Here is a 9,976-nt window from a genome sequence, read left to right as displayed (position 1 = left end):
AAGGTTTCTTGAATGAATGAATCAGGAACACAATGCAACGAACCATCACGGGAGAGAAGATCATTATTTTGCAGATGGTAGGCCATGAGGGTTAGGAACCCATACTTGTTAACTTCTGACTCTGGCCTGTGTCTGCCGGTTCTTCACACAATCTCGTCTAGTGCTCACAGAAACCTTGTGACGTGGAGTCACCCTCAACAGACCCGTGCAACCCATATGTACCTTGCCCAAGATGGCCCAGGGCGAGTGGCAGAGCTGGGCTACAAAGTAGATCGAATGTCCTTAGAAGCTGGATGCTGGGAGATCCCTCCCCGCCTGCTGAGGGGCACGTGGCCCACCGCAGATGGCTCCACAGACCACGTGTTGGTTTTGCCTCTGGGCTCTCCACCATGAACCGAGCGTCTCTCAGACTGAAACCCCGGGCGATCTGAGGCAGCCCGGTACGGGATGTTGCAGATCAACCGAAAAAGGCAAGTGTCTGGATGACACTGGCATCGGAAACGCGCAGGGGACGCTTCTGGTTCCGTCTGCCCATCCCGGCAGCTCCGCCCAGGCAGGTGGCGTGACTGAGGAGTCAGGCTGAAGGCAGTGTCTAAGGCCCATCTCCCTGGTCACAGCCGCTGGCCCGGGGATGGATGGTGAATGGCAGGGCCCCCAGCAGAGCCCCCTCCTCGGGATGGTTCCAAGGTGCCTGGGGCTGGGAATAGCCCTTGCCCCTCTGGTGGCTACAAGGGAAGGAGTTGGATCTGGGCCTGCTTTAAGCTCTGCTCTGTGTCCTGGTGAGAGGGCACACCTGTAGCAGGAGGCATTGGGCCAACGCTATGGCATCAGGTGCAATTCTTATCCTTGCTTGTGGCGGTGAATCCTGTGTGTCAACTTGACTAAGCCATGGGGTGCTTAGAAATTTGGTCAAACGTTATTCTGGGTATGTCTGTGAAGCTGTTTCTGGATGAGATCAACATTTCATTTAGTAGACTGAGTAAAACAGGCTGCCTCTCAGTGTGGGTGGGCCTCATTTAATCAGTTGAAAGACTGACTAGAACAAAAAGGTCCGGTTTGACTCATGCAGGCGCTGCCCCATCCAGTCCTTCTAGACAGGTGTGCAGGGCACAGGCGTCTGTGGGATAGTCTAGGGTGGTGTGGAGGACCGCCAGGCTCTGCTTTGGGGGCTGCCTGCCGGGTCGGTCCTGGTGCCGGTGTCTGAGTGCACTCTCCACGTAGAGGCTGCAGGATGACCCTTCCAGCGCTCGGCCTGATGCCACTGCTCCCCGGGACGCCCTGGGGTCTATGCGTGCAGGCTCTGCGGCCTGGTTGCTGGAGGGCAGAGGCCCCGCAAACCCTTGCGGTGTTAGGGAGGGCAAAGAGTGCGAAGAAGGTCGCCGTCCCTCCTCTCTCAGGCCACAGCGCCACCGGCAGAGACGCCTCAGCTGATGTCCTGAGACTGACGTCTACTCTCTCCCCTAGAGCTGCTCTCACCTGGAGCGGGGGCGCGTGGCGAGAGTCCAAAGTGCTTGGTGGCCACGGGGCCCTGGGAGTGGGGCCGAGAGAGGCGAGGCAGCCCAACCGCAGGGCCCTCAGGACAGGGTCCCGGCCGAAAGGCTTGGAGCTGGGGAGGTGAGGCTGGGAGTTGAGCTGGGGGAAGGGCCAGGCAGCCCCTGGGTGTGGGGACGGAGCGGGGTCGCAAGTGGTCAGGAGGGGGCAGGTGCCTGCTTCCCCACCCGGCTGAGCTCTGTCCCTACTGGAAGTCCGAAACCAAGGCCCGGCTGCCGCTGCCGAGGCCTAGGCCCGTCTGGAGGCGCACGGTCCGGGCCCCACCTTCTGGTGTCTGGAGCATTTGGCGCGTGGCTGCGGCTGCGGGAACCGACAGGAGGCACCCCGCCTGGGGCAGAGGCAGGGTGAGCCCCGACCTCGCCCGCCCCGCCTTGGCTCTCTCTGCGTCTGGAAACACCCGGCTGTGGCTCCAGGTCGGTCATGAGGCCTCCGGGCCCAGGTCAGTTAGGACCGCCGGGAGGTCCCAGGAGACCAGACGCGGGACACTCCTCTCCAGGCACAGGCAGGGGCGACTCCTACTTCCGTCAATCAAAAAGAATTTATTCGGGCCACTCGGCCCGCGGGGCTGCCGGCGCCGAGCAGGACGGGGGCAGGAGGCGGGGGCCCTCTCTCCGGAGCCTCCCCCTCCATCGGGGGCCGCCCCGCCGCCCCCCACCCCCACCCGGGGCCGCAGGCCGCCCGCCGCGCGCTACTCCCGGTAGTGCACCCGCTGGTGCTGGATGAGCTGCGAGCTCTGGCCGAAGGCCTTGCCGCAGGCGCCGCAGGCGAAGGGCTTCTCGCCCGTGTGGGTCCGCAGGTGCCGAAAGAAGTGCGAGCGGCCGCGGAAGGCCTTGCCGCAGTCGGGGCACTCGTACGGCTTCTCGCCCGTGTGGATGCGCTGGTGCTCGATGAGCACGGAGCTCCAGATGAAGGCCTTGCCGCACTGGCTGCAGGCGTACGGCTTCTCGCCCGTGTGCAGCCGCTGGTGCCGCACCAGGTTGGAGCTCTGGCTGAAGGCCTGGCCGCACTCGCCGCACTCGTAGGGCTTCTCACCGTTGTGGACGCGCAGGTGCTGCGTGAAGTGCGAGCTGTGGCTGAAGGCGCGGCCGCACTGGCCGCACTCGTACGGCTTCTCGCCCGTGTGGATGCGGTGGTGCTGGATGAAGCCCGACCAGCCGCGGAAGCGCTTGCCGCACTCGTGGCAGGCGTACGGCTTCTCGCCCGTGTGGATGCGTTGGTGCTTGAGCAGCAGCGACTTGTACTTGAAGCTCTTGCCGCAGGCCTCGCACCTGTGCGGCTTCCCGGCCCGCGGGCCGCCCTGCCGGACCCCGGACCCCGGGCCCCTGCCGAAGCCGCCCTCCGGCTCGGCGGCCCGCTCGGGGTCCCCCTCGGTCCCGGAGGCTCCCTGCGGCGGCGGCGGCGGCGGCGGCGTCACGCGCCAGGTGCCCCTCTTCTGGGGGCAGGGCGCGGTCCCCGGCGGCTGGCCCGTGGGCCGCTCCGAGCTGGACTCCTGCCCAAAGCTGTCCCCACACTTGGGTCTACGGGGAAGGCTCCTCAGGGCCCCCCTGTCCTGGTGCACCGCCTCTTCAGGGTCGCGGGGGTGGGGAGAGGAGGGAGCCGGCTCCGGCTCCGCCTCGGAATCTGGAATCAGAAACGGAGAGCGGGATGGCACCAGCAGGGGGCGCCACAGTGCTGGGGACCAGGGCGAGGGCCGACCCAGAGTGAGGCAGCCAAGCCCCGCCCCCCCTTCCCCGCTCCCAAAAGTGCTGCCCAGGCTCCCGGCAGAAATGCGGGGTTCGCCCCCTGCCGAGGCTCCGCAGGCCCGTGCCCCTCCGGAGCACTTCCGGGGGCAGCCGTCTCCTGGCCCGGCTCCTCCACTCCCCTCCCCTCTTGACACTGTGGCAGGGAGGGTCGGCTTCCCAGGGATCCAAGCTCTGAAGCCTCCAGCGTCTCCGGGGAGCTCAGTGTACGGGACAGAGCCCCCGAGGAGGCATTTTGCCGGCTTCACACGGGGTGGGGGGTGGCAAGGGGCTGAGGGACCAGAGCAGCGGACAAGTGGAGGCTGAGGGCACTACACACGGGAAAGAGGGGGCCCAGGGCGACACCCTGGCTGCTGGCAGGGGGACGGGAGCGCAGCTGAGCGGAAGACGCCGACCGACTATGGGCTCTGGACCGGGGAAGGGGTCTGGACCGCACTCACGACCTGGGGAAACGTCAGCGACACGCCTGGACGGAACGGGGTAGAGGCCACTGGGGACAGAAGTGAACGCCGAGCCAGGGACAGGTGGGACCCAGTGTCCTGGCAGCGGCGGGCGCGGCAAAGAGCCTGGCACGGGGCAGCCGTGGGGAGACGCACCCGTGGGCAGGGCCCGGATCGGGGTTCTGCTCACCCACCCGGCCAGCAGGTACCTCGGCCGATCCGGACCTCCTCCACATCTCGGAGATCCAGGTGGGACCGCTCCTCCTCCTCCTCCTCCTGCGGTGGCTGGGAGAGCACCTCAGGGCTGCAGCCGGGGGAGTCTGGGGGCACAGGGGACGGGGCTCATCTCCCCCTCCTCTCCAATCTAGCCCAGGCCTCGATCAGCTGCCTGCAGGTGCCACTTGCTCCCGGGTGGTGCCCCCGTGGAGCTGGTGCTCTCCAAGAGCCATTTGGGTAGATGCTGCAGCCACGTGACACCCCTCTCCTGAGCGTGAGGGTCCCGAGGCACTGCTTGGTTGCTCTGGAGTAGGGGCAAGGGTGTGTGCCCTAACCAAAGCCGCCTGGGCCTTCCTGGGGTGCAACCGGCACGCGTTCCCCTCCCTGGGCCCCCAACTGCCCCCCACCCTCCGTGAAGGGCCCGGGCCCTGGCCGGGCTGCGTCCCAGCAGGTGGACATGCTGGTTCCTGCTCATGGGGCCCCATACTGAACCAACCTCCCACGCTGCTCAGTGCTGTGTCCCCCATCACCGGCCGCCTCTGGGGAGGCTGTGACACGGCACCTGCACCAGGGAGAGGCTTGCTCTACCTCAGCGGAGGCGGCCAGGCCTGGGGCCGGCCTTCTGGGGGTGGGGGGAAGGCTGTGGGTGGGGTTCTGGGGCCACGGAGCAACAGGAACTTTTCTAGAAGGAAGGGGTGCTCCTTGTTCATAAAGTGGTACAGGAAGTCCATGCTCGGGTGTGGACGAGGGGAGGAGTGAGTGGAGTGGGGGGTAACCAGAGTTCAGGTCTCAGGTGTCCAAGCCAGGGGCCTGGTCTGGAAGGCCAGCCCCTGGCTGGGGGTGGGGGGTGGTGCTGCCCCTGCTACACAGGTCGTCCCGCCCACCCTGGGGCCACGTGTCTTTCTCTGTCACTTGCTCCTGCCCACAGACTGCCCCTCCAGCTGCAGGGCTCCAGACCATACCTTCCAGAACGCATTCTGGAAGCACAGCCTTGTTGTGGCAGGCCCCTTGGCTGGTTCAGCACAGACCTGGCTCCTAATGTGTCTGTCCCGTTCTGCACCCCTCCTGCCCAGCTCCCTGCTCTGGAGGCACAGGGAGGGGCAGCCTCGGCGACTTTATGCCCACACCACCCCCAGGGGCCGGCCAAGTGCCCTGTGCGCATGTGGCTCCCTTCACCTGCTCTGGCGGACCAACGGCTTGCCGGACACCCTCACAGCCCACCAGCACTGTGCTCAGCTAGTTAGAAACTGGCTCTTGTGTAAGGAGGACGTGGGAGACTAATGGGATCCAGTCCCGGGGGGGTGGGGGGGGGCGTGAGGGGCCCCAGGCTTCACAGGGTGGACCCCACCCCCAATGTGCTTTCTGGCCCACCTCACCAACTCCGGCCTGGGAGTTGGGAAGCTGGGGCTCCGTAAGTCCCAGCCCCCCTGGCTGGAGGGCCCTGGGCAGGTTCCTGAAATGCTGGGGTCTCTCCAGGGAAGACACTGGAACACCGAGGAACCGCCCCAACAGAAGAAATGAGCTCGAGACCGCGAGGGGTAGATCCTGCCCCGGGTAACCGATTGGTGGCGGGGCCCAGTTCTCGACGACGCTGGGTCAGTTTCCAGGAGGAGGGATGAAAGCATCGCCTCTCCTCCCTCCGCGCCCTCCAGCCACGCCCCCTCCAATGACCACACCCCTCAGCGCCTGCAAGGAGGGTCTGCTGGAGGCCCCGCCTCTCTCTTCTTTAGGGTCAACCCTGGTTGGTTCCCTGGCCGGCAGGCCCTGCCCACTTGTTCCTGGACAGTCCATGGAGCGCTGAGGCTGCTGTTTGCGGCCAACACTGCCTCTCACTGGGCAAAGTCCCAGGCACACAAGGCACTTGTATGTGATTCAGGGGGCCAAGCCGGGCCCCTCTGGGCTCTTGCTACCTGGAGACTAGACCAGGGGCAGCCCCAAGCCGCGTGGGCTCGAGGGCCTGCATCCTGGGCACCAGCCTTCTCATCCCGCAGAGCCAATGTGGTCAGCATGGCTTCCAGGACAGCCCCGCCCCGGTCCCGCGTCCATGCCACTTAGGAGCTGTGAGCCGTGAGCCATGAGCCACGGCTTGCTGGGCCCGGTCCGGGGAGAGAGTTGAGGGCATGGGCTTGAGTCAGCCTGATGTGTTCTCAGTCCCACTGGCCTGTATTGGCTCCCGTCTGGGCCCCCATGTCCCTGTCCGGAACATGGGGATAGGTCCTGCCTTGCAGGCGGTAGTGAGGGTGGCGGGAAAACGTGGAGGTTAAGGGTGGGCCTCAGAGTCCCGACCGCACGGGGCAGGAGCACAGCCACGGGGGAGCCCCGGCCAAGGCCCTGAACCATCGTGCGGGGGGAGGCAGCCACCCCGGCGAAGGCCTGAGGCGCATGTGCTGGGTGCCGTCCCGGCTCCTTCTGCGCAGCACCTAGCTCCGTACCCACCCCACACCCCCAGTCCGGCCCACCCCAGGGATGGGCAGGGGCCAGGATGGCTCCTGGAACCGGGAACAGCGTGGGGCCAGCTAGGCGCTGCTGCCCTTTCGGCCTTGGATCAACCTGGGGGGTGAATGACACGTTCCCTAGCTGTGTGTGACCTCATGCCACCCTGTGACCTCTGTGGACCTCACTGTCCTCATCTGTTTTAGTATATGTGCTGCCGAAGCGAGCACAGTCCTCATCTGTTAATGGCCACCAGAGAGTGTGGTCAAGATGACCCACAGCCCTTGGCACAGAGCCTGGCATGTCTCAACCGTCATCCCATTGCTCACTGTGACGCTGAGACCCGACAAGGAGGGCTCCGGGCACGCGGCAAGCCATGCCCCGAGCCATGCCCCTGGGCTCAGTGCCCGCACACTAGGACAGAGGTGGGATGAAACGCATGCTGACCCCTGACCTGGCTGTCATCAGCTCATGTGTGTCCTGAGCTGTAAGGCCAGGCCTCCTGTGGAACATGGGCGTGGACAGAACCCCGGGACTGAGCAGGAGCAAGACCCAGGGGGCACCGCATGCCACGGGGCGTGGACACCCCCTCTCAGCACCGGCCGCCTCACTAGTCATTGGCTACTTCCGTGACTTTGATATCCTGAGACCCCGCCAGGAGGGTAGCACAAGGCTGGCAGCTGCATCCCTGCAGGTCCCTGGGGGCCCCAACCCAGACCAGCTGGCCCAGAACTCAGGGTGCTCTATTTTCTTGGTGTGGGAGCAAAGGCTCATAAAGGGAGACAGGCGGACACAGGGCCCTGCCTGCCCAACATGGTCCTGGGGGACTGTCCCCTAGGGAGCTGTTGCTCACAAGGCTCAGTCTCCGGCCTCAACCTCGGCTGCCCATGTCCCGACCCAAGTGCAAGGGTGCAGGAGCCCCAGCAGCCGTGAGCTGCCTTGTTTCTGGCCGCGCTGCCAGTGGTGCGGGGTGGGCGGGTGGTGCAGGGAGGTGGAGGGAGCGCAGCGCAGGGTGAGTACCGTGTTGATGACCGTGGAGGTGAAGCCGGGCCTCGAGGCGGTGGGTTCCAGGTGTCCCTGGTGACGCAAGATTGACAGGGGACGGGACACGAGGGGGCTCCTGACCGTCCCCCAGGGTCGCCATCTTCCCCAAGGCCTGCTGAAGGTATGCACACCTGGGACCTGGGGAAATGAAAACCATGGCAGGATGACGGGGGTCGGAGGAGTGTGTGGAGGGTGGGGGCGATGCCAACTGCCGATCAGCCATGGGGAACGGGGGGCTCCTTCGCTGGCGGAGAGGGGCAAGGATGTCAAGAGGTGCCACGTGGGACCTGGGGTGAGAGGCAGCCGGGCCCCCGGTTCGTCTACCCCACCGCGGGGCGGCACCAGCACCTGTGTGGGGACCTGAGCCCTCATCCCGGCGATGGCCTCGATGTCCTCCCAGCCCACACCCTAAGGCACGCTGCACCTCCCTGAAAACCTCCCACGCTACAGCAGCGGGCTGCGCAGGAGGAGGAGGAGGGTGGGAAACTGAACTCTGCCTGCTGGGGCACAAACATTCTAGATTAAATCTTAACAACACAATTCCTGGGAGGAAAACCGTCCTCCTCAGACCCTGAAGAGCCCTCAGAGGCTGCAGGCTGCCAACCACATCTGACTGCCCGAGCCTCCTCGGCGGTGGAAGGTACTCTGCTTTGATGTGGTTTGCAAGAGTGGTTCGGTCCCACGTGAGAAGAACTTTTCTTTCACACTGTGGTGGAGCAGGACTGCTTACTGGGATGTGAAGAGGGCATGGGAAGAACAAAAGTTAAAGTACATTAAGCAATGGTTGCAAACAGTATCTGGTTCGAGGAAGTGGGGAGGCAGCCCCAACAGGGCTCCTCAGCGGCGCCTGGGCCATCCCGGTCAGCCCCCGCCTCCCGGGCAGCCCTCGGTCCCTGGTGATGGGAAGGGTCACAGACACTCAGGGAAGTGGACATAAGCGGACACAGGGTGGGGCTGCAGGCATGACATCTGGGTGCAGGTCCCCACGCTCCTCTCATCTTGTTACTCGGCTAACCTGCTGGGACTCGTCGGGACAGGGCACGCACCGCCCCCCCCTCCGCCCCGGGCCGCCTGCGCGGAGGTGGCGCTCACACAGGGACGCCCACCGGGACGCGAGCACAAACTCTTGGGGCCACACTGCTGCAACCGACTGGAGGCGGAGGGGACAGAGATGCCCCGGCCAGCGGCTGACCTTCCCCGCCCCCCCCCCGCCCCCCCGCCCCCGCTCTCCTCCCGGCCTGGAGCCCGCGCCCCGCGGAGAAGGGCCCGCTCTCGGGGCGCTAGGCGGCGGAGCGCTGCCCGCCCCGGCTGAGGTCCGGCGCTCACACTCGCGACTGCGGACTTCTCGGAGCCTCCGTTCCCCACCTGCAAAGGGGGCACCGCGACGACCCCGTCGCCGGGGTTCCGGGGGCGCGGGGAGGCGCCCAGCAAGCGGACCCTCGCGATCGCCAGGGGCCAGTGAGCCCGCTGCGGCCCGCTACCCCGCGGAGGCCTCCGCTCCGGCTGGGCGGTCACCCGCGCCCCACGGGCCGAGCCCGGGCCACGGTCACGGCAGCGCGGGGACGCCCGGGGCGGGGCCCGCGGGGACGCCACGCGAGCGCGAGCGGGCGGCCGGGCCGAGCATCCCCGCCGCCGCCGCCGCCGCCGCCGCCACCCGGCGCCCACTCACCTTCCGAGCGGGAGGCGGCCGCCCGCGCGCCGGCCGGAAGTGCGCCCTCGCCCCGCCCCGGCCTCGCGCGTGCACTTCCGGGACGCTCTGGGCTCCGGAGGACCGGCGCCTCCGTGGCGCGGGGAGGGCCCGGCTGACCCGGGCGGGACGGGCGCCCCCAGCCCCGCAGCGATCTCGCCGTCCCCGAGCCCTCCCGGCGGCAACAGCCCCTAGTCCACCGAAGAGCTGCACCCAAAGCATCCTCAGGGGCACCTCTTCCCTCGCGGTGTTCCTTCTGGACGGCCACCGGTTGCTGGGGAGCTGGCTGAAAACAGACTCTCCTTTTTTGGACTGTCTCAAGGGCCCTTCTAAACTGCCTACCACCAAAATGTTCCCAAACCCTAGGGCCTGAGGAGCGGCTGTTACAAAATTTCCCCAAACTTAACATGGAATTCTTCCTGCTGTTCCTCCGAAGTCTTTTTCAGCCCCGTTCTGATACATCCCCCCAAAGAAATTTAGGCGTCAGTCTCCTTCTTGTTAGGAAAAGCAAATAGCTGGAAACAGCTTCTGTGAACCAACCCAGCAGGGATGGACGTCCAGGCATTTGCTTGCCGCCCTGGCCCTGAGTCCCGGCGGGTGGACAGAATGAAGACAGGAAGGGAAGACCCACAGCCAGGGAGCCCCCAGCTGCAGGGATGCTTGGGGCGGAGGGAGGGGAGACCAAGCCCAAGCATCTGGACACTGGCCCCAGGCAGGAGAGAAGCTGGAAGACCAGGGGCTTGTGAAGGACTCGCTGTGTGTGTGTGTGTGTGTGTGTGTATGGGGGCGGGGGGGGGGGGGGGGGGGGGAGGGGGGAGACAGGCCGGTACCAGCCCGCAGCAAAATGTACTCCTGCCAAAACGTAG

The 9,976-nt window shown here is 66.1% G+C and overlaps 1 protein-coding gene across 8 annotated transcripts; it reads right to left on the bottom strand.

Moving 5' to 3' along the window:
• Positions 1–871: 871 nt before the first annotated feature.
• Positions 872–8,979, bottom strand: GLI4 (GLI family zinc finger 4). Of its 8 annotated transcripts, XM_042923284.1 has the most exons (5): positions 8,789–8,979; positions 7,400–7,561; positions 4,443–4,508; positions 3,925–4,050; positions 872–3,171 (listed from the first exon to the last, which is right to left on the bottom strand). In XM_042923284.1, the coding sequence occupies exons 2-5, from the start codon at positions 7,521–7,523 to the stop codon at positions 2,240–2,242; spliced, it is 1,248 nt and encodes a 415-aa protein (XP_042779218.1). In that variant the 5' UTR covers positions 7,524–7,561; positions 8,789–8,979; the 3' UTR covers positions 872–2,239. The 8 variants fall into 8 exon arrangements, 6 of the variants coding, with proteins under 6 accessions (XP_042779218.1, XP_042779216.1, XP_042779220.1 ...); XM_042923282.1 differs by lacking the exon at positions 8,789–8,979 and having other exon boundaries at positions 7,400–8,599; XM_042923286.1 differs by lacking the exons at positions 7,400–7,561; positions 8,789–8,979 and adding an exon at positions 5,123–5,407.
• Positions 8,980–9,976: the final 997 nt, after the last annotated feature.

Source organism: Panthera leo, chromosome F2 (genome assembly GCF_018350215.1).
Source record: "Panthera leo isolate Ple1 chromosome F2, P.leo_Ple1_pat1.1, whole genome shotgun sequence".
In the NCBI taxonomy this organism is placed as follows: domain Eukaryota; kingdom Metazoa; phylum Chordata; class Mammalia; order Carnivora; family Felidae; genus Panthera; species Panthera leo.
This window is presented reverse-complemented; position numbering and strand designations above follow the sequence as displayed.

Bases quoted from the DNA above. Each gene is read 5' to 3' on its own strand.
- GLI4 (XM_042923282.1), bottom strand. From the start codon at position 7,646: ATGGCTGATCGGCAGTTGGCATCGCCCCCACCCTCCACACACTCCTCC. The intron at 4,051-4,442 runs GTTGGTTCAGTA...CTGTGCCCCCAG, and splicing joins AGCACTGAGCAGCGTGGGAG to ACTCCCCCGGCTGCAGCCCT. The intron at 3,172-3,924 runs GTGGGTGAGCAG...TTCTGATTCCAG, and splicing joins CCGAGGTACCTGCTGGCCGG to ATTCCGAGGCGGAGCCGGAG.